The sequence below is a fragment of the Caretta caretta genome, chromosome 7 (genome assembly GCF_965140235.1).
Source record: "Caretta caretta isolate rCarCar2 chromosome 7, rCarCar1.hap1, whole genome shotgun sequence".
In the NCBI taxonomy this organism is placed as follows: Eukaryota; Metazoa; Chordata; order Testudines; family Cheloniidae; genus Caretta; species Caretta caretta.
This window is the reverse complement of record NC_134212.1, coordinates 31,698,473-31,724,694: the sequence shown is the minus strand read 5'-3', so window position 1 is coordinate 31,724,694 and position 26,222 is coordinate 31,698,473. Positions and strand designations below refer to the sequence as shown.

At 51.7% G+C, this 26,222-nt stretch overlaps 2 protein-coding genes across 7 annotated transcripts in view; one reads left to right on the top strand and one right to left on the bottom strand.

The window, feature by feature from the left end:
• Nucleotides 1-865: 865 nt before the first annotated feature.
• On the bottom strand, nt 866-26,204 carry ATL3 (atlastin GTPase 3). 3 transcript variants are annotated; one of them, XR_007357592.2, is made up of 13 exons: nt 26,052-26,204; nt 13,115-13,332; nt 12,829-12,972; nt 12,100-12,204; nt 11,444-11,494; nt 9,521-9,577; nt 8,259-8,351; nt 7,418-7,556; nt 5,801-5,928; nt 4,493-4,549; nt 3,796-3,867; nt 2,951-3,420; nt 866-2,463 (listed from the first exon to the last, which is right to left on the bottom strand). XR_007357592.2 is itself a non-coding variant. In XM_048857445.2 (13 exons), the coding sequence occupies exons 1-13, from the start codon at nt 26,104-26,106 to the stop codon at nt 2,377-2,379; spliced, it is 1,638 nt and encodes a 545-aa protein (XP_048713402.1). In that variant the 5' UTR covers nt 26,107-26,204; the 3' UTR covers nt 866-2,376. The 3 variants fall into 3 exon arrangements, 2 of the variants coding, with proteins under 2 accessions (XP_048713402.1, XP_048713403.1); XM_048857445.2 differs by having other exon boundaries at nt 2,951-3,382; XM_048857446.2 differs by lacking the exon at nt 26,052-26,204 and adding an exon at nt 21,887-21,992 and having other exon boundaries at nt 2,951-3,382.
• RTN3 (reticulon 3) overlaps nt 22,219-26,222 on the top strand; it is a 39,621-nt gene continuing 35,617 nt past the window's right edge. For 2 of the 4 annotated variants that reach the window (XM_048857417.2, XM_048857416.2), the window contains exon 1: nt 22,219-22,477. In XM_048857417.2, the coding sequence (XP_048713374.2) occupies nt 22,450-22,477 (28 nt within the window). In that variant the 5' untranslated portion in view covers nt 22,219-22,449. The remainder of the gene's footprint in view (nt 22,478-26,222) is intronic. The other 2 variants (XM_048857422.2, XM_048857421.2) reach the window with 1 other exon arrangement.

Genomic DNA, 26,222 nt, shown 5'->3' with positions numbered 1-26,222 from the left:
ACTGTATGAATAGAAGCAAGCATTAGCTTGACACCGTGGCCTCACCACGCTGCATCTTTGCTGAAAGAAGTAACACAGAGCTGGTCGTGTGATGTCCTGACAGGCCTTACTGGAAACTGAAAGATGACATTGCAGAGCTAAGAACTGAAGGGGCCTGGCTTTATTGGTACACTCTCAGAGAACAGTGGCTTTTCTTTTAACGTCTGGAGAAGGCACTCCCGCCCCCCCGAAAGCTTTTCATGTGACCAGTTTGAAGCCACAGGTAATTCTTACACTGGGACAGGAATTTTCCAAAGCTAGCACAATGGGGGAAAATCTGACCAGCATAATCATCCATCCACCCCAAAAGAATCTTGATGCCAGTTGGTCCATCTTAGTTAAATTTCACTCCAACCTTCTTCAAAGCCTTTGCAGATTTCACCCCCCCACAATGTACTTGTCCCTTCTCTTGAGGCTTGAAATCCAGGCACCCGACAGCTTTCACAGGGGGCCAGTTGGAAGGGCATCTTCAGGGGGATGCCCGGCTGGAACCAGCCTGAGGCACCAGCGAATGGCTGGAGAGGGAGAAGGCGGCAGATAGTAGGCTTGAAATGGGCAATATTAACGTGACCAGAAGCATAGATGGCTCCTGGGCTGGGGAATTTCAAAGGAAGCTAAGGCAGTTCTACCTCTCCCACAAACAGATGCCTGCAACACCAATCCAGGCCCCCCAATGGAGGCAGAACACTGATGAGGATTTTGATAAGCCAAGGAAATCTCCAGCAGAACAAGGCTTGGGAAGCAAGGGGTGGGGGGGGGTTAACCAGGGTTCAGCCTCCCAAGGAAATAATGTGCCCCGATCTCCCCCCAAAATGAGGCGCTGTGATCACAAAATGGAATGAGCTTTATTCTTGTGCTTTACATGAGCAGGAATGTGAGAGTGCTTCAGGGCTGGGGCGGTTGGAGGGGCTGGGGTCAGACTGGGCAGGGAATGGGTGGCGTCTGGTCCCCTGGTTCGGATCACAGATCCTGGCACTGCCCAACTGACCCCAGCCAGACAGCAGTGGAGAGGGGAGGCCGTGACCTGCTTGACTGACGAATGGTGTCGGAGGTCCCGGCGAGGGGAAAACAGACAATCCAATAAGAGGCTAAGGATTTTGCAGCGTGATGCCCCAATAGCAAAAGCTCCCTACTCAAAAGGGCTAAGGCCCTTTGGCTAAGGTCACTCAGCAAGAGACATTAGCAAAGGGAGCTCCCATGTGGCGCTAAGTAGGCCATCCACCCCGACGTGGGCAAAACTGCATTTTAACTGGTACCCCACGCGGGACCGAGCCACAGCACACAGCTGCCAGTTAGGACTGGGTTTGTCAGCACAAAGGAGCCTCTGGGCATATCTTCCATGAGCAGAAAGCCCCGTTTTGCCCCAAAGCCGAAAGCAATGGTGGTGGTGAGGAGCGTTAACACTGGACGGGGGAAAGTGTGGCTGGAAATTGAATAGACCATGTTGGTCCACACTGGAGACACAGGCTAGGAGTCTCTCTCAATGCAGGCAGGGGCCCACGGGTGGGTTGCACTTCTAGAAGCAGTGTTGGCCCTGCCTAAGGAGCCCAGGCTGGCTGGCAGCACAGCACCAGAATCACATCATGGGGCTCACTGGCCCTTGGCCGATGTTAGCTAGGGCTGGGCAGCATGCTGGGGGTTGAAGGCTCTCTCTGGCATGGGGAAGGGTGGGGGTGTCTCTGTATTTTTTGGTACCATTCCCACCCCACCCTAAGGCAGCAGCTGGTTGAGGGAGGTTCCCCTCTCCTCCATGAGGCCCAACGACACGGTTCAGTTCTACCAAGGCACAAGGGGCAGGGAGGGGAAATGAGGAACAGTGACGGTTACTCTGCTCAGGCCTTGAGGATCCATCCCTTCCGCTGGGCTGGAGGGAAGACACCAAAGCGTCTGCACCTCCCAGGTCGGAGCAGGAAGTGAGGGGGAAACCTAGCAATGTACAACAGCACCTGCCCACACCCACTGCTGAAGGGGAGCCGATCCCATGTGATGAGAAGTAACCATTAAGGAGCTGGGATCCAGACGTGGTCTCTAGTCCAGGGGCTGCTCCCAGGAGCAGGAATGCGAGTCTGGTGGGGAGGATGCCCCATCCCGGTGACAAGGCACTGGCTGGTACAGGTAGGAGGTTAAAGCTGCAGTTGGTCTTTTTTTTTTTAAAGTGCAAAAACAAAAAACAAAAAAAGAAGGGGGGAAGCAAAGGAAAGATGAAGGGGGAAAGAAACAGGAATGAAAGGAGAGAGAAGTCGAGATCCGCAGGCCTGGAGCCGCTTGCAGCCAGCAGCAGCTGCAGCAGGAGCACAGGACTTTGTGAAGCCCCAGCTCAGCCTTGGCATGAAAGCTTCACTGGGTTTTCTTGTCAGGCGGAGCCCTTGCACCCGATGTGTCAGCTACAGCGGCCTGGGTGGTGTTGCCCATGCGGGAAGTGGCCTGGAGAAAAGGTGCAGGAGAGAGGTTGGTTGGTGGGGTGGCTGGAAAGTCCCACTACGCCTTGGGCTAATGGGTGAAACGGCTGCTGCGTGCGTGAGCCAAATTCCTATTTTCCCTGCTCTGGGGGAGGTCAGAGGTGAAGGGTGGTCACGTTCCCGGTGCGGGAAAGGTCTCTGCAACTCCGGCCCAGCCCCACCGGGGCAGCAGGCAGTACTGCACCCTGCAGTGCCTCAGCCACACTTCACCGTTGCCACATTATCAGTGGGGCTGAGCTTTATCAGTCCCTAAGGACCAGCCAGTACCCGGGCTTGCCAATTCCACCTTCCCTTTAAACAGTTACTACCCCCTGTCCCACACACCATACCACCCATGCCAACCGGGCCTAGTCTGCCTCATCCCAGGCATCCCCTACCCCAACCCGCATCTCCCATCTCTTGTGTCCCCCTGCCATGCCTACCCAGTGCCCCCCCCCCCAAGTGCTGCCCACCTGCTCCAAGACGAAGTCGGCGGTGGTGTCAATGACCACGCCCAGGTCCCGGTACTGGCCTGAGTAACGGATGTAGCCCCAGGCCAGCAGGGCAATCAGCAGCAGCCCCACCACACAGTTGCAGAGCTGGGCAGCCACATCCAGCCCCATGAAGCCAGTGAGGCCCGAGCCCAAGTAGAGGGCCACGATGGCGCTGAAGATGACGGCCGGCGTGCGGAAGGTGCTGAAGATGTTCTTGCTCTTGTTGTGCTTGGCAAAGTGCTCAAAGAGCTCACCCATCTCCTTCTCCAGCTCCGCCTCATAGCGCTGGCTGAACTCCTTCCCCCCCATCTTCTTGATCTTCTGGAAGTGCTCCAGGGCTGACACACGGTGCTGCTGGTGCTTCTCCTCCAGGATCTCCGGGGAGATGTAGGGTTTATCGCCCCCGCACATCTGGGGGGGAAGGGAGCATCATATGGGAGGTTGCATCTCTGTGCCCAAACGGAACCTATGAGAGTTCAGAATATCCCTGACTGCAGTATGTGCCCCGCCCCCACCCTCCCCCAAGCTCACCAGCAACTGCAGGGACCAGAGGGATGGAGTCAGGACAACTGGGTTCTATCCCCAGCTCTACGACGGGAGTGGGGTCTTGTGCATTAGAGCAGAGGGCCGGGGAGTCAGGACTCCGGGGTTCTCTTTCCAGCCTCTAACAATATCTTTACAAGTCCTGCTGATAATAAGCAGGCCCACCGGGGGCTCAGGCGGAACCCGACATCCAGCATGTGTGGGAAGCGGAATATATGGTTTGACGATGCGGACACCGATCTTGGCTGCCCAACGGACGCCAGCCCCCAAGACTCACGCACCTGCTCCATCTTGTTGTAATACATGTCCTTGGCAGAGGCCACAGCTGCTAAGTTATTGGCTTCCGCGGTGGCCTGCAGAGAGAAGGCAAAAGCAAGCCACTGATCAGCACTGCCAATGGCATCATGCAGTACCACCTGATGCCTATGGGGGTGCTGGAGCTGCTGCAGCCCTGCTGGGTGCAGTACTGCCTGCTGCCTCTAGGAGGCACTGGGGCTGGTACAGACCTGCAGGGTGCAGTTCCATCTGCTGTCACTAGGGAGTTGGATTGCATTAGCAGTCAGACTTAACCCTTTCCCCCTTTGGTCTCCACCAACAGCACCCTCTGGCACCCAGCGGGTAGTTTTGACCCACAGCATGGGCTGATAAGCAGGATGCATCTTCCAGCCGAGAACTGACACCAGGGGCAAGCAGGGCTGGATTTATGCTGCCTGCCCTGGGAAAGATGTCTCTGGGCCAGCAGGGGCTAGGAGTGCTCACTTTCTGTATGGGAGTCACTTCCAGCCCTCCAGAGGGACGCAGCCCCTGGAGCCTTCAGAGACAGGGGAAGGCAGCTGATCTTCGGTGCATGCTGCTCAGCTCATCGCAGGGAAGCACTCACTGCCATTCCTACCCAAAGGCCAGAGTCAGAAGAGGCCTCAGGGTCCACTCACTGGCCCCCTCCCCTTGGCTCTGGCTACCCCAATCAAACAAACTCACCTGGAGCATGGATTTGGGGTGAGGCAGGTCCTCTCCTTGGTAGATCTTAATATAAGCCTGGGAGGGAGACAGTGACAGCAATGAAAGCAAGGTATAGAGCTAGGAGGTCTAGGCTAGGCACTTCTTTGGCTCCCAGCACAATCTTTAATGTATTTATTCCCACTACACCCCTGTGAGACAGGGCAGTGCTATTTTCCTCATTTTACACATAGGGAACACAAGGTACGGAGAGGCTAAGTGACTTGCCCAAGGTCACCTGGGACATTTGTGGTGGAGCAGGGTCTTGAACTCAGGTCTCCCCAATACGAGGTAAGTGCTCCAACCTCACATACCCCACAACAGGAAACCATAGGCCGTGCCCGTTCATCTCTTAGTGTCTGCCCCAGGAACCTTCATCACAGGAACAGAGCCAGCCCAGATCAGATCACTGGACCATCCACTCTTGGATCCTGCCTCTGATAGGGGCAGCACCAGAAATTTGCCAGGATCCCTGCAGTGATGGGGGAAGTTTCCCCCAACTCCCCTCGCTTCTTGAAGCAGGAAAGGTTTGTAACCACAGCTAGTCACCGATTTTGCAACACAACAGACTTCCATCAAAAAAGTTTCTTCAAAATCAAAAACTTTTCGCAGGAGGGTGGTGATTTCTATAGAGTTTGACGGGAAGATTTCAAAACTTATGTCACTGCTCATTTCAACGAAATAGAACAAACACGTTTCATTTTTACTTGATCATTTTGTTTGGACTTTTATATTAAGGCACACGTATATAATATATCTGTACACGTTATATACTGTATATTACAAATGTTCTAATATAACGTAACATGTATATTATATTTAGTATATGTTACATATAATTACATTATGTTGAAATATTTAATATATATAATGGATAGTTATGTATGTTAATATAATGTAAAATATATATTATACATAATATACAATGCTAATTACAATAAACATGAGATATTATATTAAAATATTAATTGTAAAAGTCTAAATGAAAAGAATCCAAATGATCAAGTAAAAAGGAAATGTTTTACCTTATCAAAACGCTTCCAGGGTCTCCAATTAAAACGTGTCCATTTTCAGTTGGCTGAAAATTTTGGCTTTTTGTTCCAATTTGCAGAAAAAAAATTAAAAATGCCCAAATGTTGGAATTCCCTGCAGGATGGAAATCCTGACTGCCAACCAGCTGTTTGCAAAGGCTGCTGGCCAGAGGCTTTAGTGTTGCTGCCACCTACTGGCTCGGGAAAGGCAATGCATCAGAACAGCTACATTTACACATTCATCCTGGATTCTGCCCACCTTGAAATACTCCAGCAGGCCTCGGCAGGTGACCTTGGAACCATTGATCTCCTTCTCCAACAACTGGCCACGGTCCAGCACGATTGGGATGAGCTGCTGGAGTTGCTCCTTAAACTCGGCAGCAATGTCTGGGCTCAGGCGGGAAGGAATGAGACATGTCAAGAAACTAGCATATATATACTTGCATCAGAATGCCTGAATTTCTCCTCCAATGCCCCCTGTGAAACAGCCTCACTTCCCAGATGGTGCAGAGAGGGGATGTGACTCACCCCGACATCACACAGAGTCTGTGGAAGAGCTGGGACTCAAAGTCCAGTCTCCCAGGCTGGTGGCTAACTCCAGAAGAGTGCTGAATCATGCCCAGCCCCCTAACAAATACGACAGGAGTTAAAACACCCCATCAATTAAAGGAAATTCGGTGAGACTGAAACCTAGTCTGAGCTCAGATCTCATAGGTAATTATCTGGGCCCCATCACTAATATCTGAGCTAATCTCCCAATCTGTGATGTTTTATCCTCACTATGAAAGAGGGCCGCACTATTATTTCCATTGTATGGATGTGGAAACTGAGGCACAGAGCAGCTAAGTGACTTACAGGGAGCCTGCATCACCCACTTGTTACATTTTCAGAAATGTCCGCTTGTGCTTCCTCCCATGCTGCCCATCACACACTCACAAACACCCTCAAAGCTACCTCACTGTCCGCCTTCAAATGCCTCCTCAAAACTCTCCTCTGATGGGAGGCCTACAAAAACCTTGACAACAGTTAGGTCACTGCTGCACTAAGAACACTGCCCATCATGCTGCCTGGGGCTGTATAATGGTTTCCTTGTGCTCCCCCATCAGGCTGTATCCAGCTGTTGTCTCTTGTCTTAGACTGTAAGCTGTTTGGGGCAGGGACCAGGTTTTTGTTCTGTTTGCACAGCACCTGGCACCATGGGTCCTAGCCCATGACTAGGGCTCCTAGGCATGATCACAATTCAATATAATCACTATTTTTAACTAGAGCTGGGCAAAATTTTCTGACACAACTTCTTTCAGCGAAAAAGGCAGATCTGAGTAGACAGAAACATCTGATGAATTTGTGTCCACTGTGGCAAATTGTTTAAGACAAAAAAACAAAACCAATTTTCACTTCAAAATGACTTTGCGTTTGATATTTAAACATTTTAATTGGGGGGGGGAGCACAAAAATCAAAATGATCGACCCCAAATGAATTTTTTTTTTGACTTTTTGGTTCACCAAAACTTTCAGAAATTTTTTCGTTTTTTCCCCTTTTTTTCAGAACAGCCAATGAAAAATCCATTATTTACCCAGCTCAACTTGTAACCTGAGCAGAGTACATTTTTTGCAGTCAGATAGGGGAATTTGAAGATGATGAAGCCCCTTTAAAACCCAGTCTGCAAGGGATCATAATTAAGTAAATGCAGATTCCCCAGCGCTGAGCCTGCAGATCCTGGAGGCCGGGCTCCAGCTCCCAGTGGTTGTGGCCTAAGTCCTGTCAACCCCCACAGTGCCCCGGTTAGAAACAGGCTAGACTGGGTCCATGCAAGGGGAGCTGTGTTATCCATTCTGGATTGCAGTAGGAGCGGAGTCAATTCTGCGCCTGGCCTACCTTTCAGTCGTCCATCAAAGCCGGGGCTAGTGGCCACCTTGAGCCCTGGGTGCGGTAGGAGGAAGCAGTTGACATTGGTGAAACAGGAGTGGATGTGCCTGCGGACGTTCTGGATCTCCTCATGCTGATGGGTCTTCACCTACCAGCAGACCGACATCTCCCGCATGCCATCAGTCATCCCAGCTAGCCACACCCTTGTGCTAGGGGAAGGAGTCCTCCCACCCTGTTGCCAGCAAGGGCTGTCCGGGGGATTATGAGCCAGACTCAAAGATCCTGCCCTGCCTTGCTGGACAACCTAGATTAGTGCCAAGGCTGAGGTGTGCAGGAGAACATCCCCTCTGACGCAGCCACTAATAGCTACCCAAGGGGGTGCTGCTGAACCACTCTGCTGTGAAGATGGAAGCCGGGGGGCTGGGGGGGGAGGGGATCAGTCCACAGGAATAAAGGGCTAAACTTGGCACAGATTTATCCCCCCCACCCCTCCCCTCCATGCAACCCTGCTGACTTCAGCTCTCAGCCATCCTGCAGGGACCACAAGCGAGGTGCCAAGGCCCAAAAGCCAAGGGATAAAGCAGAAGCAACATTTGAAGGGATGGAATCAACAGAGTCAAGGACCCCTGTGGGGCATGGCTTGAGACAGGCCCATGGGACAAGCCAGTTTCAGGGCAGGAGGCCAGGCCCCACTTTCTGGAGGGCAGGTGAGTTACATCACACGCTCAAAGCTCTGGGCTGCAAATGGCCCTCAACTGAGTGATGCCCCAAGCATGTTCACCCACTCGGACCAAACACCAACCCTCTTTCATGATTTGCAGCCAATGTGGCTTTCCCGGCCAGTCCTTACCTCCAGCCGCTTCTCCAGGAAGTTCTTTCCCCCCTCCAGGCCATAGGGGTACTCATAAGGGAAGCTCCAGTCCCGGACCAGGAACATCAGGGTCTGAGATGGGAAGGCAGGTCATGGGGGGGGGTCAGCCATGGGCTTAGGGGACATGCTTGCTCTGTGCCACCAGCTTGGGACTGTACTGGCCAACAGTGACAGAACAGGGTGACAGCAGGGGGCACCACCTCCTGGTCCCTCTATAGGGGGCAGAACTGATTCACAGCAGGGATGGACACCTAGATATCACACAGGGCTTTGCTTCAATGAGGGGTGGGGGTTGTGAGGCCTCAGAGCTGGGGAGAATGGGATTCATGTGTGTGCTTATTGCCTGGGAAGCCTAAGTCACAGATACAGCTTCCCCACCCCTGCCCCAGTCGTGTCCCCCTAGGGGGAGATGGGAATTCAGTCTCCATGCTCCATCAGCGTTTGTGATAGGAAGTGGGTTGTGACCCTTCAAATTCATTTAACAGACGCCTGCTAGAGGGGACTGGAACCACTGGTGCTTTGAGGCTGGTTAGCACCACCAATCCCTCTATAACAGGGTGTCCTGCCACTTTAAGGTCAAGGTCCTATAGTCAGCCAGCCCTGTTCACTAATCAGATATAGCTGAGAAGGGGACAGGTGTTCCTTACAGACAGCTGCGGGAAAGGGGGCATAGCCAGAAGCTAGAGCAGAGGGAAGGTAGGCCCGGCATTGTATTTTCTCCAGCTGCTCAGCCTGAGACTGGGATGAAAAAGACTCCCCACCAGAAGCAGTAATCCATGTGAATCTCCACGGCCTGGGAGAGGAGGGATGACACTCCCTGGGGAGAAGAGACCATGGAGAACTACAGACAACAGAGCCTCAGACAGGAGTAACTGGGCCCCTCTAGTGCACAGTCTGCAGCTGCACCTATTCAGAGAGCAGAGACTCATGCTTAAATCCAGAGGTTAAGTGTTTGTATCCGGACTACCAACAGCTCCATAACACAACAAGTAGGCTAAAGCAGTCACACTCCAATCCAGTGCCTTGCTGGATTGTGGGTAACGATCAAAAACCTCTGCCCAAGGAGCAAAACCCCTGGATACCTGCACTCAGGTACGTCTGGATACCTGGAGCCCTGGCCTAACCCAGTTCCCCACACAGGACTGCGTAGCAAGGAGCTCCCCCACCTGGCCTGTGTGCTCATTTGCCCCTTAGGGCATGCCGAGTTGGGACATGGGGTCAGGCTGGGCCGCAGGGTGTACCTGGAATGGTTTGAGGAAGATCTCGTCCATGGCTAGGCGCCCGTACTCTGTGAAGAGCTGAGAAAGCAGAGACACCAGTGGTTAAGGGACAAGACAAGGCTGTCACAGCTGGAGTGGGCAGGGAAGGTGATCACAGGGAACGCATCAGACATACAAAGCCACATGCACACACACATACCATGGGTCATCAGCTCATAACAGCCACCATGGGTCAACACAGAGTCATAGATTTTAAGGCCAGAAGAAACCATTAGATCATCTAGTCTGACCTTCTGTATAACACAGGCCAGATAATGTCACCATTCCCCCCAGTACTGTAGCCCAGAAACTTGGAGACTACTGTTTTAGTCAAATCCAACCTTTTTACCCCCAAGATCACTTTTTGAATTTAACGGCAACCCAGGATCTACCCTGCCCTTTCCCCGAGGCCCTGCCCCTTCCCCAAAGCCCTGCCCTGCTCACTCCCCCTCCACCGTCACTCACTTTCACCAGGCTGGGGCACGGGGTTGGGGTCTGAGAGGGGGTACGGACTCTGGGCTGGTGCCAAGGCGTTTGCAGTGTGGAAGGGGGTTCCGGGCTGAGCCTGGGACGGGGTTGGGGTGCAGGAGGGGGTGAAAGCTCTGGGAGGGAGTTTGGGTGCAGGAGGGGGCTCTGGGCTGGGGCATAGTGTTGGGGTGCAGGGGGTGGTTTGGGGTGCTGGCTGTGGGAGGGGGCTCAGGGCTGGTGTGCAGGAGGAGGTATGGGGTGCTGGCTCCAGGAGGGGGCTCAGGGCTGGGGTGCAGCCTCTCGCCAGGTGGCACTTTCTGTGGGTGGGCTAAGGCAGGCTTCCTGCCTGCCCGGCCCTATGGCCCATGCCGTTCCAGGAAGGGGCCAATGCGTCCCTGCAGCCCCTGGGAGGGGGGCAGGGGGCATGTGGCTCCACACGCTGCCCCCTCTGCAGGCACCGCCCCCGCAGCTCCAATGGCAGCTGCGGAGGCAGAGCTTGCTGGCAGGAGCAGTGTGCTGAGACCACTGCCCCCTGCCCTCCCCAGGGCCTTAGCGGCAGCCCCGCTACGCCACCGGAGATCGCAATTGACCAGTTGGTGACCACTGGGCTAAAGCTTCTTCCTGAAAGGCCTCCAGTCTGGATTTGGAGACATCACCACTTTTCTTGGGAGTTTGTTCCAAAGGAAAATCGCCCCCACAGTGAAACACTGGTGCCTTACTTCTAATGTGAATGTGCCTGGCTTTAACTTCCCGCCATCAGTTCTTGTTCCGCCTTTCCCCACTAGGTTAAAGAGCCATTTAGTACCTGGGATTTTCTCCCCGTGAAGTTACTTGTACACCGTGATCAAGTCACCTCTTGATTTTCTTTTTGAGAACCTAAACAGATTGAGCTTCTTAGGTCTCTCACTGTCAGGCGCTTCTCCAGCCCTCTGATCATTTCTCTGGCTCTTTTCTGCAACCTCTCCAGTTTTTCAACGTGCTTTTTAAAAAAGTGCACCCCAGAACTGCACACACTACTCCAGTATTGGTCTCACCAATGACGTATTCAGAGGTAAAATCCCTTCCCTGCTCCGACTCACAGCTCCCCTGTTTATACATCATGGATTGAACTGGCCGTTTTGGATCCAGCATCCCGTATCTGCAGAGACAGATCTTACCCTGCTGCCCCAGACAGCCAGCTTGGAGCTGGCATTACTCTCTTGGCGCTCCAGATGGAGATACAGCCAGTGCCAGGCGCCATGTACCTAGCAACTCCAGGCTAAGTAAGAGCCCTGCCTCACCTACACCCCAGCCAGGCCTACCAAAGCCAGTCAGGTGCTGCAGCTCAAAGAACTGTTTCTGGGTCACCCCAGCTGTCTGGGGAAGCTCCTCTGGCCCTCAGTTCTGCGTTTAACCTCCCTGCCACATCCTCATGTTACAAGGCCCTCCCCCCATTACCTGAAGCTGCTGCAGGTCGTCCTCCTGGATGTTCTGGGATAGGTTATAGATCTGCAAGGAAAGAAGGTGCTGTTAATGTCAAGCCCCCTTCAGGGAAGCCGCAGAGCTGAGATTCAAACCTCCCCTGCCATCCTGCCAGACAATCAGATAGGGATGCTGCCACTGAGCTCCCCTGTCTTGGTGCTGATATCCTAGCATGGTGTCCACATCTCTCCCCTTCCTAGCCATCTCCATGTCACTTTCTTTGGCCTCTTCTTGTAAGCGAGAACCCCCAGCCCTAAGGCTATTCCCGCATCACCCAGCCAAGCACATTGTGTCTTGTTAAAGCTCCTGGCTCCCAAACTCCCACCCTGAAATCTCAGCAAGTTCCCGAAATCTCACCAGCCCGGAGCAAGGGGGGACGCCACCCACTCTATTCAGAGGGAGCAGAGCTCTCCCAGCCACACGCCATGCTCAGAGCCCCCACTGCACCGCTTAAGGTCCCAAGCCATGAGGTGACCATCTGCACAGTTCCCCTAAGGGCTGGGAGATGGCAGCCCTTGTGCGCAGCCCCATGGCCTGATGACACCAAGACGCAGGGCCGCACACCAGGCACCTCCAGGCTACGAATGGTTCCCGTTGTCGAACCCCAGGGCATTCCACTCTGCCGGGCCCACCTGGATGGAGCTGGTCATGGTGCTGAGGGCAAAGATGGTGGCACAGTCCTTGACGGTCGACTGGCTGTCGAAGGCGCCCTGGGTGTCCATCAGAACCACTGCCACCTGGGGGAGAGGGGCACAGATTGGGACAGAAGGGTGTGGGCCAGATGAAACCAGAGAAAAAGCACACCAAAACATCCCCATGCTGGAACCCAGGGAGTGCCCAGCTCCAGCTCATTATGTGGGGATAATGCTACCCTCCCAAGTGGGGAGACGGCATCCAAGCAAGGGCATGCGGGGCACCATCAGTATGGCCTGCCCCTTCCACAGGTCACCAGGCTTAGCATTAAGATGGGATCACCCAGACCTACACACCCCCCGCCCCTGGTGCACCAACAGCTACTAACAGTAGCCCTTCCCCTAGCATGGCACATGGATCCACTTGCTGACCCAATGCCATCCTGGCCCAGGTCGCACCCTCCTGCTGATTCAGTGTGTAGCTGCACCAGCCTGCAGCAAACGGCAGGGGGCCAAACCAAAGCAGGCAGAGGAGAGGTCTGGCTGCAGATCAGAGGCTGGCTGCCCGCCAGGATCTGTGAAATATCTTCCATAATGTTGCAAGCCTGGGGGTGCAGCCATATCTGTGCATCATACTCACAAAGGTGCAGCATCCCCCCATGCACGCTCCCCCCACCCAACCAGACACACTCCCCACCCCCATCCTCCCACCCCATTCCCTGCCCTTACCTTTTTCCCATCTTGCTTTTCCACGGTGAACACCTCACTCCAGATCTGGATCCCAGTGGTCTCGGGGTCTGAGCCCCCACGCCACGAAAACCCCATCAGGGGCTCATCCTCTTGCCCCAGCCAGTTGGACGTGCCGCCTTCCTTCTGCAGAACAAGCAAGAGGGGTGGATTCTCAGCTGAGAACAAGGCTGGGTCAGCTGGAGACAAAGCACTGTGGGAAGGGGGCAGTGCCTCATCCAAGTGTACATGTAATGCAGCAGCAGGGCATCACGGGAACAGAGCTTACCTGAGTGTGCATGTAACGCAGCATGAAGTCCAGCAGGAAAGATTTCCCTTTCCGGAAGGCCCCAGCTACCGACACCACCACCACGTCCATGTCCCGGATAGATTCCTGCAGTAGCACCCCGCTCAGCGCCTTCTCGTCCAGCTCAAAGGAGTGGGCTTTTTTGTGCACCAAGACAATCTGCACTGGCCCAGGCTTCCCTCGCCCCATGGTGTCCCCACCTGTGGGCACAAATACATTGCTTGGGGGGCTTCTTAGGAAATGCCCTAGGGGAGGTGGGGCTTGGGAACAATCTTCCAGACAGGGGTTTAGATTATCCCACATCCGGCTGCTTCAGGGTTTTTTTTTGCATTTTTCTCTGAAGCATTTCATGCTGATCAGAGATGGAATATGAGGCTAGATAGGCCCATGGGGATGATCCAATACGACTATTCCTATATTCCTCTCTGTACAGCTGGGGACCACAGCCTTGGGCTGATCTACACATCAGAAATCCCCCAAGCACAAGGGTGGGGTTAGGGTGTAAAGCTTCTTGTTTTCCTTTCCTGAACACAGACCTGGAGGGCTTAGTTCCACCTTCGCGACGGAAGGGATTGTGACTGTCTCCTGTTCCCAAGGCCTGGGAGAGTCTGAAGAGATGCACTTGTGTGGCTACAGGGCCCTCCTCTCCTAAACTGGGGCCTGTACTTTCCACATCAAGCTGATCAGGGAACGCTCAACTACCTGGCTACATACAAGTTGAGCCCCAGTCCTGCTGCCTGGGGGGCACTCAGCATCTTGGATGATAAAACCCAAGCCCAGCAGCAACTCGTGGCATCAGGGATACCATATAAAGCCCCAAGGGCCAGAGCTCCCATCACAAGCCTGGCTGCTTCCCCACCACACACACATGCCAGGAGTTCATAAGGGCTGAGGTTACCATACTCCATGTCAACACTGCACCAGAGATAACAACCCCATCCCCTCCCCATTTTCAGGGCAACCCACAACACAAAGGGGCAGGACACAGCCAAGGGAGGGATGTCCCAAGGCAGTCCCAGCTGGTGAGAGTGAGCTTGGATCATCTGCTCCTTTCTCAGGACAGGAAAGGCTTAAAACCAGAAATGTCTGGAGAGCAAGATGGGGCTGGGTTATATTTGCTGCAGTCTTTACCGAGCGGCACCCTGTTGCCAGTCACGCCCCTGAACCCATTGGGGCTGCAGGGGCAGGATTAGTTCAGAGAGTGGCCTGGCCACCAGTCAGAGCCTTGAATACGCACCCCTACAGCCCAAGGAACATGTGCCAGTCTGGGAGACTTTCTGTCAGAGTAATTGGCTCAAGCAGGTGGAAGTTGGTGCTCTCTTGCTGCGGTTGTACCCTGTCCTCAGAGTAGGTCTTCACTGCCAGGCTCCTTACCTGGGTGTTATCCCAACGCCTCTCCCATCCACATACAAAACCCTCTCCCCCAAATTTAGTAGCCCAGCTCGGGGGTGGATTACAGCCCAGATTCTGCTTTCACTCAGGCTGGTAACCAGCCCACTTTGCAGTGAGGATGCTGGCAAAATCACTTGCAGGTTGATAGTCCTCCCGTGCCTTCCCACAATTCCCCATGTCCCCAGGACAGACATGTTCTCCCACAATTCACTGGGAAAGAATCACAGAGCAGCTCATCATACTGCAGCACAAAGAACTATGGGATATGTCCTCAGAAGTCCTAGTCCTAGTTAAGGCCCTGGTGGCTCGGGAGATCTGGGTTCTATTCCTGCCTCTGTGGCAGATTCCCCATGCGACCTGGAGCAGGTCACTTCCTCCTTCTGTACCTCCAATTCCCCACCTGCAAAATGGGCTTACTAATGAATGAAAATTGGGGCGTGGAGGAAAGAGTGTTGTTTTTAGGCAGCTGCTTTGTACCACAATGGCTCTCTGTTGGCCAGGGCCACAGGGAAGCAGTTATCTTAGCACAACCTCATGCAGCAAATTCCACAGAGAGGGATTTTACCACGATGCTGATGAGAACCTTGCTAATGTGGTGGAGTTACACAAAGTATCATTTTGGATGGCAAGAGCTTGACATGGACCAGGACCCCGTGGGGTCAGGCACTGTCCAAACACAGAACTAAGAGACAGCCCCTGCTCCAAAGAACTTCCAGTTGAATGAAATTAGTGTGATTGATAAATATGCCAGAAAGTGTAATGCTGCCATGAGAGAGCTGCCTTGGGCTGGTTCCTCAGCTGGGGTAAATGAGCACAGCCCACTCGCCATCTGACTGGTGCCAGCCAAGGGTCTGACCCTTTGCCTCATCATGTGAGGCAGGTTTGGGCACCAAATGGGGCCAGGTGCATTCATAGATTCTAAGGCCAGAAGGGCCCACTGTGATCATCTAGCCTGACGTCCTATATAACATAGGCCAGCCCTAAATTAATTCCTGTTTGAACTACAGCAGATCTGTTAGAAACACATCCAGCCTTGATTTAAACATTCCCAGCGATGGAGAATCCACCACAGGCCTTGTGAAGTTGTTCCAATGGTCAAGTCCCCTCACTAGTCGATTTGCACCTTATTTCTAATCCCAATTTCAATTTCCAGCCAGTGGGTCTTTTTAGACCTTTGCCTGCTGGATTAAAGAGCCCACTATCAAAGTCTGGTTGCCCATGAAGAGAGACAAGGCAGGTGAGGTAATCTCTTTTATTAGACCAGCTTCCGTTGGTGAAAGAGAGAAGCTTTCAAGCTACAAAGAGCTACAAACTGGTCCAATAAAAGAAATTATCTCCCTATCTTATCTCTCTAATATCCTGGGACCAACACAGCTACAACAATGCTGTTTCCCATGCAGGTACTTTTAGACAGTGATTAAGTCACCCCTTAACTTTCTCTTTAAGATAAACAGATTGAGGTCCTTGAGTCTACACTATAACCATGTTTTTCTGATCTTTTAATCTTTCTCGTGGCTCTTCTCTGTACCAATTTTATCAACAACCTTCTTGAATTGTGGGCACCAGAACTGGACACAGCATTCCAGCAGCGGTCGCACCAGTGCCAAATACAGACAGAACCTCCTTACACCTATACGAGATTCCCGTGTCTATATATCCAAGATTCTCATTAGCCTTTTTGGCCACAGCATTGCACTGGAAGCTTGTGTTCAGATGATTATCCATAGGTTAGGATTGGACTGGAAAGAGATCTGAGGGGCAAAAGTATTGGAGAAAGGAAGTGGGGAGACCAGGACTCTAGTCCCTGAGCAACTCTAACACCCAATCTATACCTCTGGATAAAACTTTCCACTTTCCTTGGCTCTTCACCATCAAAGCACTTTGCAGGCATCCATGCCAACCCCCCTTCCCTGTATGGAATGATCCTCTTTCAACAACAGAGGCAGAGAGAGAGGGGAGTGACTCGCCCTAAGACATAAGCACCCAGCTACCCCATGCTTTGATCACAATGTTGCTGGTTAGTTCCAGAATTTAGAAAAGGGAGCTTTGATCTGCAGCTAGTCCAGTTCAGGATCTCACCAGGGGATCGGGGCAGCGTGGAGGTGATGGTTAGCAAAAGGGGTTCTCATGCATGGGACAGTCCCTTCTCCCCAGCTGGCTCCTTCCTCAGCTGCTTTTCCCTCCCGCTCCATTCTATTTTGTACAGGTTCTTACCCTGCCATCATCACTCTAGTATCTGTGAATTAAGCCCCACGTGACTGACATGTGTCACATGTGGTTTATCCTCTCCCTGGGGGCAGGGAGAATTTCTCATGTAGTGGAGTGGATTGTTTTGGGAGGGGTTTCGTTTAATAACAGCACATGCCATTGCTCTGTGTTCTTCCCTTGGGGAAGAGAGAAGATCCCATCTGGGAACCAACTGGAATCGTCTAACCTGAAATCTTGCCTGCAGGAGGGACTGGTTTTGCCCAGATCAAGTCTTTCCTAGACCAGCTAGTGCCTCAGTGGTTAAGGCCAGTGAAAGACCCAAACATCTTGCTGGCATCCACAGATGTCTAGGGAAGCCAAACCCTGACCAGGTCCGCTAGCTCAAAAGCTGTTGGATTCCAGGCCAGGCTCTTCTCAAGGACGAGAGTGACTGGGAAAGAGTCACAAACCAGATTTTGGAGACAGTGCCTCAACAGGTCCTGCTCCTCCTTTGAACCAATGGGTCGTGAAAGGTCAGGCAAACATCTCTGAATCCAAGCTCTTGTGAGCAGGGTCCATCTCTGGCTGTCTTTCTCTCTGCAGCACCCAGCCCAATGGGGCCCCCCCAATCTTGATCACAGGGGGTCTGTGAAGCACATGCCCAATGGGGCTCCCCACATAACCAGGCCCCTCCAATCTCAGTTGGGGAGGAGGTTGTGCAGTGTCTAGCCCAATGGGGACCTTCCAATCTCAACTGGAGCCTTGAGGCAGTACCATAATACTACTAATAATGCACAAACTGTAATGGGGCCCCAATCTCAGGAAAAGCATCTGCTGTAATGCACATAGTAAACAACAACACACACAGCTCCTTTTTATCTACGCCACCCAGTGCAGTAAAAGAGCAGTTAGCATTCTTTTTCTGACTCCGTTAATGTCATACTAATTTAACACACAAGAACTCTGAGCACCTGGGTTTAACTAAAAAGAAAAGGAGTACTTGTGGCACCTTAGAGAGCTACAGCTCACTTCATCAGATGCATGAAGTGAGCTGTAGCTCATAAAAGCTTATGCTCAAATAAATTGGTTAGTCTCTGAGGAGCCACAAGGCCTCCTGTTCTTTTTGAGATACAGACTAACATGACTGCTGCTCTGAAACCTGGGTTTAACTGTGATTCAGGCAGCAAGTAAAGTGAGTACAGAGGTCCCAAAGCCACTTGCAGGAACAGATTCAGTGTGACTGACATCTCCAGTGAGCGAGCAGCCCAGAACATAGGGACACCGACAGCTCTGTCTGTGGGGAGCCCAGCAGTGGGACAGAAGGGGCTGTAAGTCAGAATTGAAGGGTATCAGCAGAGCTGTATGGGGAGCGCAGAACAGGGAAAGCACGGGGCTGCACGGCACTGGCAGAGCTGTGTGTGTGAGGACCCCAGGGCTAGGATAGCAGGAAGGTTGTAAGTCAGGATTACGGGACATTGGCAGAGCTGGTGTGGGGGAGAGAGGATGAGCCCAAGGCTGGGACAGGGAGCTGTAGGTCCAGACTGAGGGGGACTGGCAGAGCTGGGTGAAGAGGAAGCTTATCCTGGCCCTGCATTATGCCACACACTCTCAAGCACGACCTTCTCATTTCCTGTGTGATAAACAAATAATGCCAACACAATATAAACACAAGCCAATATTTCAAACCATTCTCTCAGAGGTTTCACCCAGTGTCAGCAGCTGAGCAGTGATGGGGAAAAAACAAGAACAACCTTTCTGAGGCTCAGCAAAGTCCTGTCACCCCAATGCTGGCGCCATCCTCCGGTCAGTAGTGCAGGCAACAAGCCTGGAATCAAATTTGCACAGTGCCGAGGAAAATGTCACAAGGGCAAGGAATGAGAGGGCCTCAGGGCTAGGAGAGTCCATGGTGTAAGCCCAGGACCCCTGAGCACAGGAACCAGAGTTGAGCAGTGTTAAGAATGTAACATGCTCAGGGAGACATACTGGTTACACAGGGCCACAGGTGTTCAGTCAGCAGGGGGCATCTTGAGCCTCAGAGAAGCAATTCAAGGTGTTAGCAAGGCAGGCTGGTTGCAAACTAGCACAATGCGTTTGCAAGAAAAAGGATTCGGAACACAACACATTTGCAGTACAAACCACTTGCAACACAGTGCAAACATCCACAAAGCCACCTCGTTATCCTCCTTCAAACTTTCCTTTGTCATGACACCTACAAAATACTTGACAACAGTTATGTTGGTGGACTGGGACAACAGCCTATCATGCTGACTTGGATTATCTCATTATTTCCTTGTGCTCCTCCCCATCTGTCTGTATCACCTGTTGTCTCTTGTTTTATACCTAGACTAGAAGTTCGTTGGGGAAGGAATCAGCTTTTTGTTCTGCTTCTATACCCTGCCTAGCACAATGGGGTCCTGATCCATGACTGGGACTTGTATATACGACCACACTACAAATAACTCACCACCAAGCATTCACAACAAAATGTGTTGGTGACGCAAAGCATTCTTGACAATTTAACACAACAACACAATGCATTTGCAACACTGTCCAGTGGGATCCGACAGCAACCTCACTAACGTCTCTGCAGCACATCACAAAAGGTTCACAACCCACCACATTTGCCTTGCCACACCTTGGCCCTGCAAAGCAACACAACACTTGCACAATAGGGCAACATTTCCCTACTCAACACACTCGCAAGGCCACACATATGCAACGCAAGGGTGTCAAAACGTAGCTCAACACAGGTCAACTGGAAGTTAACCAGGGCAGGGAAACTGACGCATACAGAGGGGTTTGCCCCAGGCTTCTCTTGCAATGCTTCCTTCATCCAAGATTAAATTCACTCAAAAGCAGTTACAAAAACTCTGCCTGCACAGATGACTAAGTGTTAAGCTATGGCCTGAAGTCCCTCCACGCCCCCCATCTCCTCTTGAAATACGTACTTCCGTGAAAGGGAAAAAGGCAGCACCACACACACACACCCAAAAATTACTTGCATGTAGTTTCCACTGCCAGTGAGTGGAAAACACAGAGCTACTCAGCCTGCACTCCCCACCCTGCCCTCAGTCAGGAAATCCAGGCCTGGTTCGCATTAAGTAAGCAGGGGATGGCAGAAGGGCTCCTTACGAGTTCCCAATGCAGTGCTAGGAAAACAGCCCGATGTTTCATAAGCAGCTAATCATGCCTCACCTCAACTGCTCTTCAAGACAGCATAGGAGTTGGCACACATGATAGAGAGGTGTATGTAGGGACAGATGGACAGACATGGAGATGGATCTAGCTATGATGTAAACGATCACCTCACAGGGGGACTGGGTGTCAGGATTGAGGACCACAACAGAGCTAGGTGAAAGGAAAGACTGCCCAGTCCTTGTCTGCATCATACTTGCCTCTGCCACCGTCTCACAGAAAGATCTATCTACCTCTCTATGGTACTTAAAGAGCCCTCGTTACCTTAGGCATCTCATAATCTTCACACTGCCCTGTGAGGCAGGACAGTGCTATTATTTCCATTTTATAGATGGGGAAGCTGAGGCACAGAGTGGATAAGTGACTTGCCCAAGGTCAGTGAGGGTGTCTGTGGCCAAACAGGGATTTGAACCCAGGTTTCCCTAGCACCACACCCTCTGGATTATCTTTCCTCTACATCCCTTCTTCCTCACTGGATTAGGCTATAGGGCAGTGGTTCTCAAACTTTTGTACTGGTGACCCCTTTCACATACTACGCCTCTGAGTGTGACCCCCCCCCCTTATAAGTTAAAAACACTTTTTTATATATTTAACACCATTATAAACGTTGGATGCAAAGCAGGGTTTGGGGTGGAGGCTGACAGCTCGCGACCCCCCATGTAATAGGGACCCATGTAATAATCTTGCAGCTCGCGACCCCCCATGTAATAATCTTGCAACCCCCTGAGGGGTCCCAACCCCCAGTTTGAGAACCCCTGCTATAGGACCCATATAGCCTCTAGAAGCTGATTCTGAGAAAGGTGAAAGAAGACCCAGCAGTTATGGGGTCACTTGACCCCCAGATGCTTAGTGGCCATGAAGCAGCATGGTTTAGAGCTTTGTACCCAGATATTGGGTTCCAGCCTAATGTGGCAGTGGAAGAAAGCACTTTCAGTACCATCACAGCCCTTGGCCAAGACATGGCTTTATCCCATCGAGACTAGAAGTCAAAGCACTTTCAGCATCATTTACATTACAGCCATCATCAACCAGAGGTCATACTCCTTAAGCAAATGAGGGTCAAACTTTATAACCTCACATTGCATCCTTCTCATCCCCTTCTAATCCCTTTACGTTCCTGCCTCCTGGGTGCGGGGGCAAAGACTGTAGGGAAAGATCCTGCCTCAACGGGGTGTGGGGGAAATATGGCTACAGGGAACAATCCTGCCCTACTGGGGTGGGGGGTGAAGAGTAGCATTCTCCCCATTTCACGGGGGGGGGGGGGGGGACGACTAAGCCACAGAGAGGGGAAGTGATTTGACTAAAGTCACCCAGCAGGACAGTGACAGAGCCAGGAAATGAACATAGGGAGTCCTGATTCCCAAGCAAGTGGTGTATCCAACAGACCACGTGAACCAAGACTGCTCTGTGCTCCACTGCAGAATCAGGCCCCCAGTTACATACATATATAGATCCCAAAGTGGTTCAAGGACTCTAACTGTCCTGGTATAAAGGGGGCCTTTCATCCAGGGAGATGCCCAAGTCGTGATGTAGGGTGGTCATGGGGACACTATAGAAACACATATAGTTCCTGCTCTGTACACTGGGGTGCCTGCTCTAGTCAGCTCCCTAGTACTGCATAATCACCTTATGGCCTCCTCTCTCTATGGGGGACCCTGTGACTTGCCCCCCTCTCTCTATATGGGGGACCCTATAGCCCCCTTTTTCCTCTCTGGGAGCCACATATGCCCTCTCCCTATAAGGGAACACATGGTCTCATTTTTCTCTCTATGTAAGGAATCCTCTTTCTCTATATGGGATCGCGTGTCTCTCGGGACCCCATATCCCCACCTCTCTCTGTAGGGAACCCCAGCTCCATAGGGGACCCCGTAGCCCCACCCGCCGTCTCCACGGGGAACTCCCTCACCACAGGAGACCCTTATACCCCCTTCTCCATAGGGGGCCCCAGGCTACCCAGACGGGGGGAGGGGGCCCCATTACCGGCCGCCTCCAGCTTGACACCGCTCGCTGCAGCAGCCACCGCGTAAAGACCAACATGGAGCCGCCACCCCACACCGCGGGGCCAGGATGAGATGGGCGGGGCCACCGCCAGGCGGGCGGGGGGAAGCAGAGAGCCGACCGTCCAGAGAGGCATGCCGGGAGATGTAGTCCCTTTGAACTCCCCTCTGGTACATTTTAATAAACTGTGGCGCCTGTGAACTACAAGTCCCAAAAACTGCCGCGGCGGGCTCTCTCACTACATGGGGAGGTATATGCTGGGAAATGTAGGCCAGCCCCTGTCCTTCCCTGGGGTATCCCTAGGTGTCCATGGCCTATGGCTCCCGGCAGCCTCCTCGGGAAGAGTAACTCTTCACATCCTAGGGTCGCACGCCGTGGACCTGTGCTGCTCTGAGCCCCATGCCACTCAAAGCAACCTCAGAGCGGAGTCCAGGCTGACACCCAGGCTTCTCAGAGCAAGAGAGGGTGCTTGGCCCCTTGGGGTGCAAGGCTGGGGCACAGATTGACTACAAGGCACTGGTGGAGTTTTGCACAGAGGGCTCTGTATGAAAGGAGCATCATCCACAAAGACAGGTGAGCCCTGCCCTGCAGTCCGTGCATGGCCCGTCCCTGCTACCTGTGCCCTGCAGCCAGTGCATGGCTTTTCTCCTCTAACTGTGCTTTGTTCCTTCCTTCTAATTTAGTCAGTGCATTGTCCTTGCCTTGTAGCTATACATGACTCCTTCCCTTAGCTCATATATTGCAGCTACCTTGCAGCCATTCTAAACAGCTCCTTCAAATGCTGTAGTTAACCTTGCCACCCAGCCTGCTTTAAATGCAGGCATGGGGGCCACACAAAGCCCTTGGCATAGCAGGGAGAATGAGGGACACTAGTATGCAGGAAGGGAAGAATGGAGGAGGCACAGAGTCCCTGGCATGTGAGGAATTTGGGCCACACAGAGTCCCTGACATGAATGGGAGACACTGGTATGGTGTGTGGTAAAATGGGGGGATAGAGAGCCCCTGGCATGAGGGAGATGATGGACAGGTTGCAAGGATTCCTGAAATAAAGAAAAGGAGTACATGTGGTACCTTAGAGACTAACAAATTTATTTGAGCATAAGCTTTCGTGAGCTACAGCTCACTAAGGTGCCACAAGTACTCTTTTTCTTTTTGCGAATACAGACTAACATGGCTACTACTCTGAAACCTGAAATCAAGGGGAATGGGAGAGTCGCACACAGGCATCTTGGGGTGAGAAGGGAGGGATGCAAGGAGCCCTGGTGTGTGCAATGAGCTTGGCTGACAAAACCTACAATATGTTGGACCGCCTTGTGTATATACATGTTTATGTTAGAGAAGGCAAAGTCAAAGAAATGAGCCTGGCATTTGGAGCAGAAGGTGGGGAGGTTTGGAATGGCCCTTAGTTCCTGGGGCAGTCCATTCCACAGCCTTGTACCAGCCCCTGAGAAAGCTCCAGCCCCTTTACAGACAAGTTTTACCCTTATTGCAGATAGCAGCATTGTGCTAACAAGGCCAAGTTGTTAACTACAGTCTTTGTTCTGGAGCTTTAGGCACCTTGAGATGCCCTGGGCCTAGGCCATGGAACACCTTGATAAGCCCCAAGACCTTTAATTTGCTATATTCTATGGAAAGCCAGGGTAGGGGGTGTAAGACACCCGAGAGCTGTAAGAGAGCCACATTTCCTGCAGATTGAGCATAGAGGGGATGCATAAAACACGCCAAACTAGTAGGTTAAACATATGTCTCAATGGCACAGGGAAATTATGTCCCTGTCCTGCCTTGTCATGGGAACGCAGAACTGCAAGGAAGCACTCCTGGGACATTGAGTCCAGTCCCCCAGTATTGCAGGCAACTCTGTCTTATAATCAGAACATCTGATTTTTAAACTGATGTTTTTAAGGCCCAGTGCATGATTTCTGAATGTTTCTCTCTAGCTAAGAAATAGGAAGCCTGGGTTCTGTTCCCAGCTTTGCCTCTGCTTTGGTGAGTAATCCTGAGCAAGCCAAGCAAGTAACTTTCATATGCCTCAATTTCCCCATCTGTAAAATGGGGATAATGATACTGACCTTTGTAAAACACTTTGAGATCTACTGATGAAAAGTGCTATAGAAGAGCTAGGTATTATAATAATCTAAGGTATTTATCTGGCCCCCATCACCATAGTATTTGAGCACCTCGTATTCTATAATGGACAACCCCCGCTGTAAGGTAGTGCTATTTATTCCTATTTTACAAATGAAGAAACTGAGGCACAGACAAAGCAACTTCCCCAGGGTCACACAGCAAGTCTGTGGCAGAATGGGGAATTGAAGATGGATCTCTCAAGATGAAGGCTCAGGTCCCCACCACTGGACTATCTTTTCTCATGTTTGGGTGGAAAGGGTGGCAATTCTGCTGTTTGCAAGAGGACAGTGAATTTGAAATGGATGGAAAATGTTTGTGCAACTTTTATGAAACTTTCTTGTCCTAAAAAACAACAATTTTGCTTTCAGCCTTTAATTAAAGATTTTAACTTATTTATTACAAAATGTCTAAAAGTTTCTCTGGCGAAAATATTTGTTCCCCAGCAATTTTACATGTGGCATCTGTGCTGCTCAGCAGCCTTCAGAGTCAGTGCTGACTCCAGTGTCCCAGTGAGGCACTACTGGGCACTGTGCTGCATAGTGAGTGCTTCAGTAGGGGGCACTCTTCCCTCATACTCCATGCTGGCCCCATGCCCTAGCGTGGTACACTGCTGTTCCCTAAACACAGTGCAGGAAGAAGCTGATTGAGGAGCCTACAAGTCTTATTACACCCTCCTCCTTCTAGAGTTCAGAATAGAACCCAGGAGTCCTGACTCCCTATTTCCACTTGCTCTAGCCCACTAGACACTATTCCCTTCCTAGAGCTGCAGATAGAACTCAGAATTTCTGACTCCGGGTTGTTCCTATACGCACTAGAAGCCACTCCCTCTCTGATCCTATCTCTTAGGTAATGCTGCAGCAGAATGATGTGGTATTTCTCTATGTGGAAACCAAGATTCCCTCCAGTAGGCACTCAGGAAGAGAAACAGCCCTGTTGGGAATAGGTTTGAAAGCAAATATGCATCAGCAACTTTTTGGAATTTCTGATGCATCAGCAGAACCTAGAGTGGATGAAGTTAAGGCTGCAGCATATTCAAATACCTGAAATGCAGTCTCTCCCACTTTGCCCTGAAGGGCACTGATAGCCTGTCCTTTGGGGCATGCGGTGACCCAATGCCTTAACCAGAGAATGGAAAGGTAAAATCAGTGTGATAAGGAAACAAAAGACATTATCTTAACCAGACTGATAAGCAGCAAAGTGCAGATAGCTCCAGCCAGATCCGAAGCAAGCAATCCTCACAGCTAATGTAGGCCCCAATCCTGGAATGATCACAGCGCTGGTGCAGTCATGCAGGGCTGTTGGCACTTTTGGATGGCAGCTTCTGGAGTCATATGATTACATCAAAAGCTCAGTTTCCATTTATAAAACAAAGGAAGTTTCTAGTGGTTGTGAAGAAAAGTTTGAAAGGATGATCCAGTTGTAACTAATGCTGTGGCATCTGTCAACTCTACAGAGAGCCTGAGCCATCCTGAGTATGCCCAACGCAGCCATGCCTGCCTGTGACAATCACTCAGAGGGGAGCCACCCCATACACCTCAGTGGCGTGTTAAGTCCCAGCCCCACTGCTCTGGGGAGGGACTGTTTGAAAGGAAATGTATTTAAATGTCTTTTTTTATGTGAGAGAGAAGGGGAGGGTGAAAAGAAAACTGAAAGAGAAAAGAGGGAATGGGAAAATAGAGAAAATGAAAGTGACAAAAGGGGGAACGGACGAAATAAGAAGAGGGGAAAAGGAGAGAAATGATGGGAAAGAGGGGAGGGAAATAAAGAAAAATTCTCCCTTCTCATTAAACACAAACCAAAGAATCAATTCAGAGCTGCATGCGCCCTCCTGTCTGGACTCAGTGCGGCGTCACCCGCCCTAGTCTGGTTTTCTGGTGCCCAGAGCGCATATGTTTTGTTTCAGGCTGAGAGAGCCATTACGCATGCGTAGAAGGGTGAGGCACTCCGCCCTTGCCCACAGCGTAATGAGCAGCTTCCAACCCGAAAACACAGGAGGCGCAGCAACCCGCGCAGTGAATACCTCGCGTCCGTTGGCGCCTGCGCCTTGCGAGGCCCACTCTGTTCCACTGGCGCATGCCTGGTGCCCAACCGTCCAGCCTCCAGCTACAAGCGCTTGCGCAATGTACGCCTTCCTCTTAGCCCTCCCCAATGGGGCATGCGCAGTGAGCAGTCCTCCTAATCCGTCCTAGGA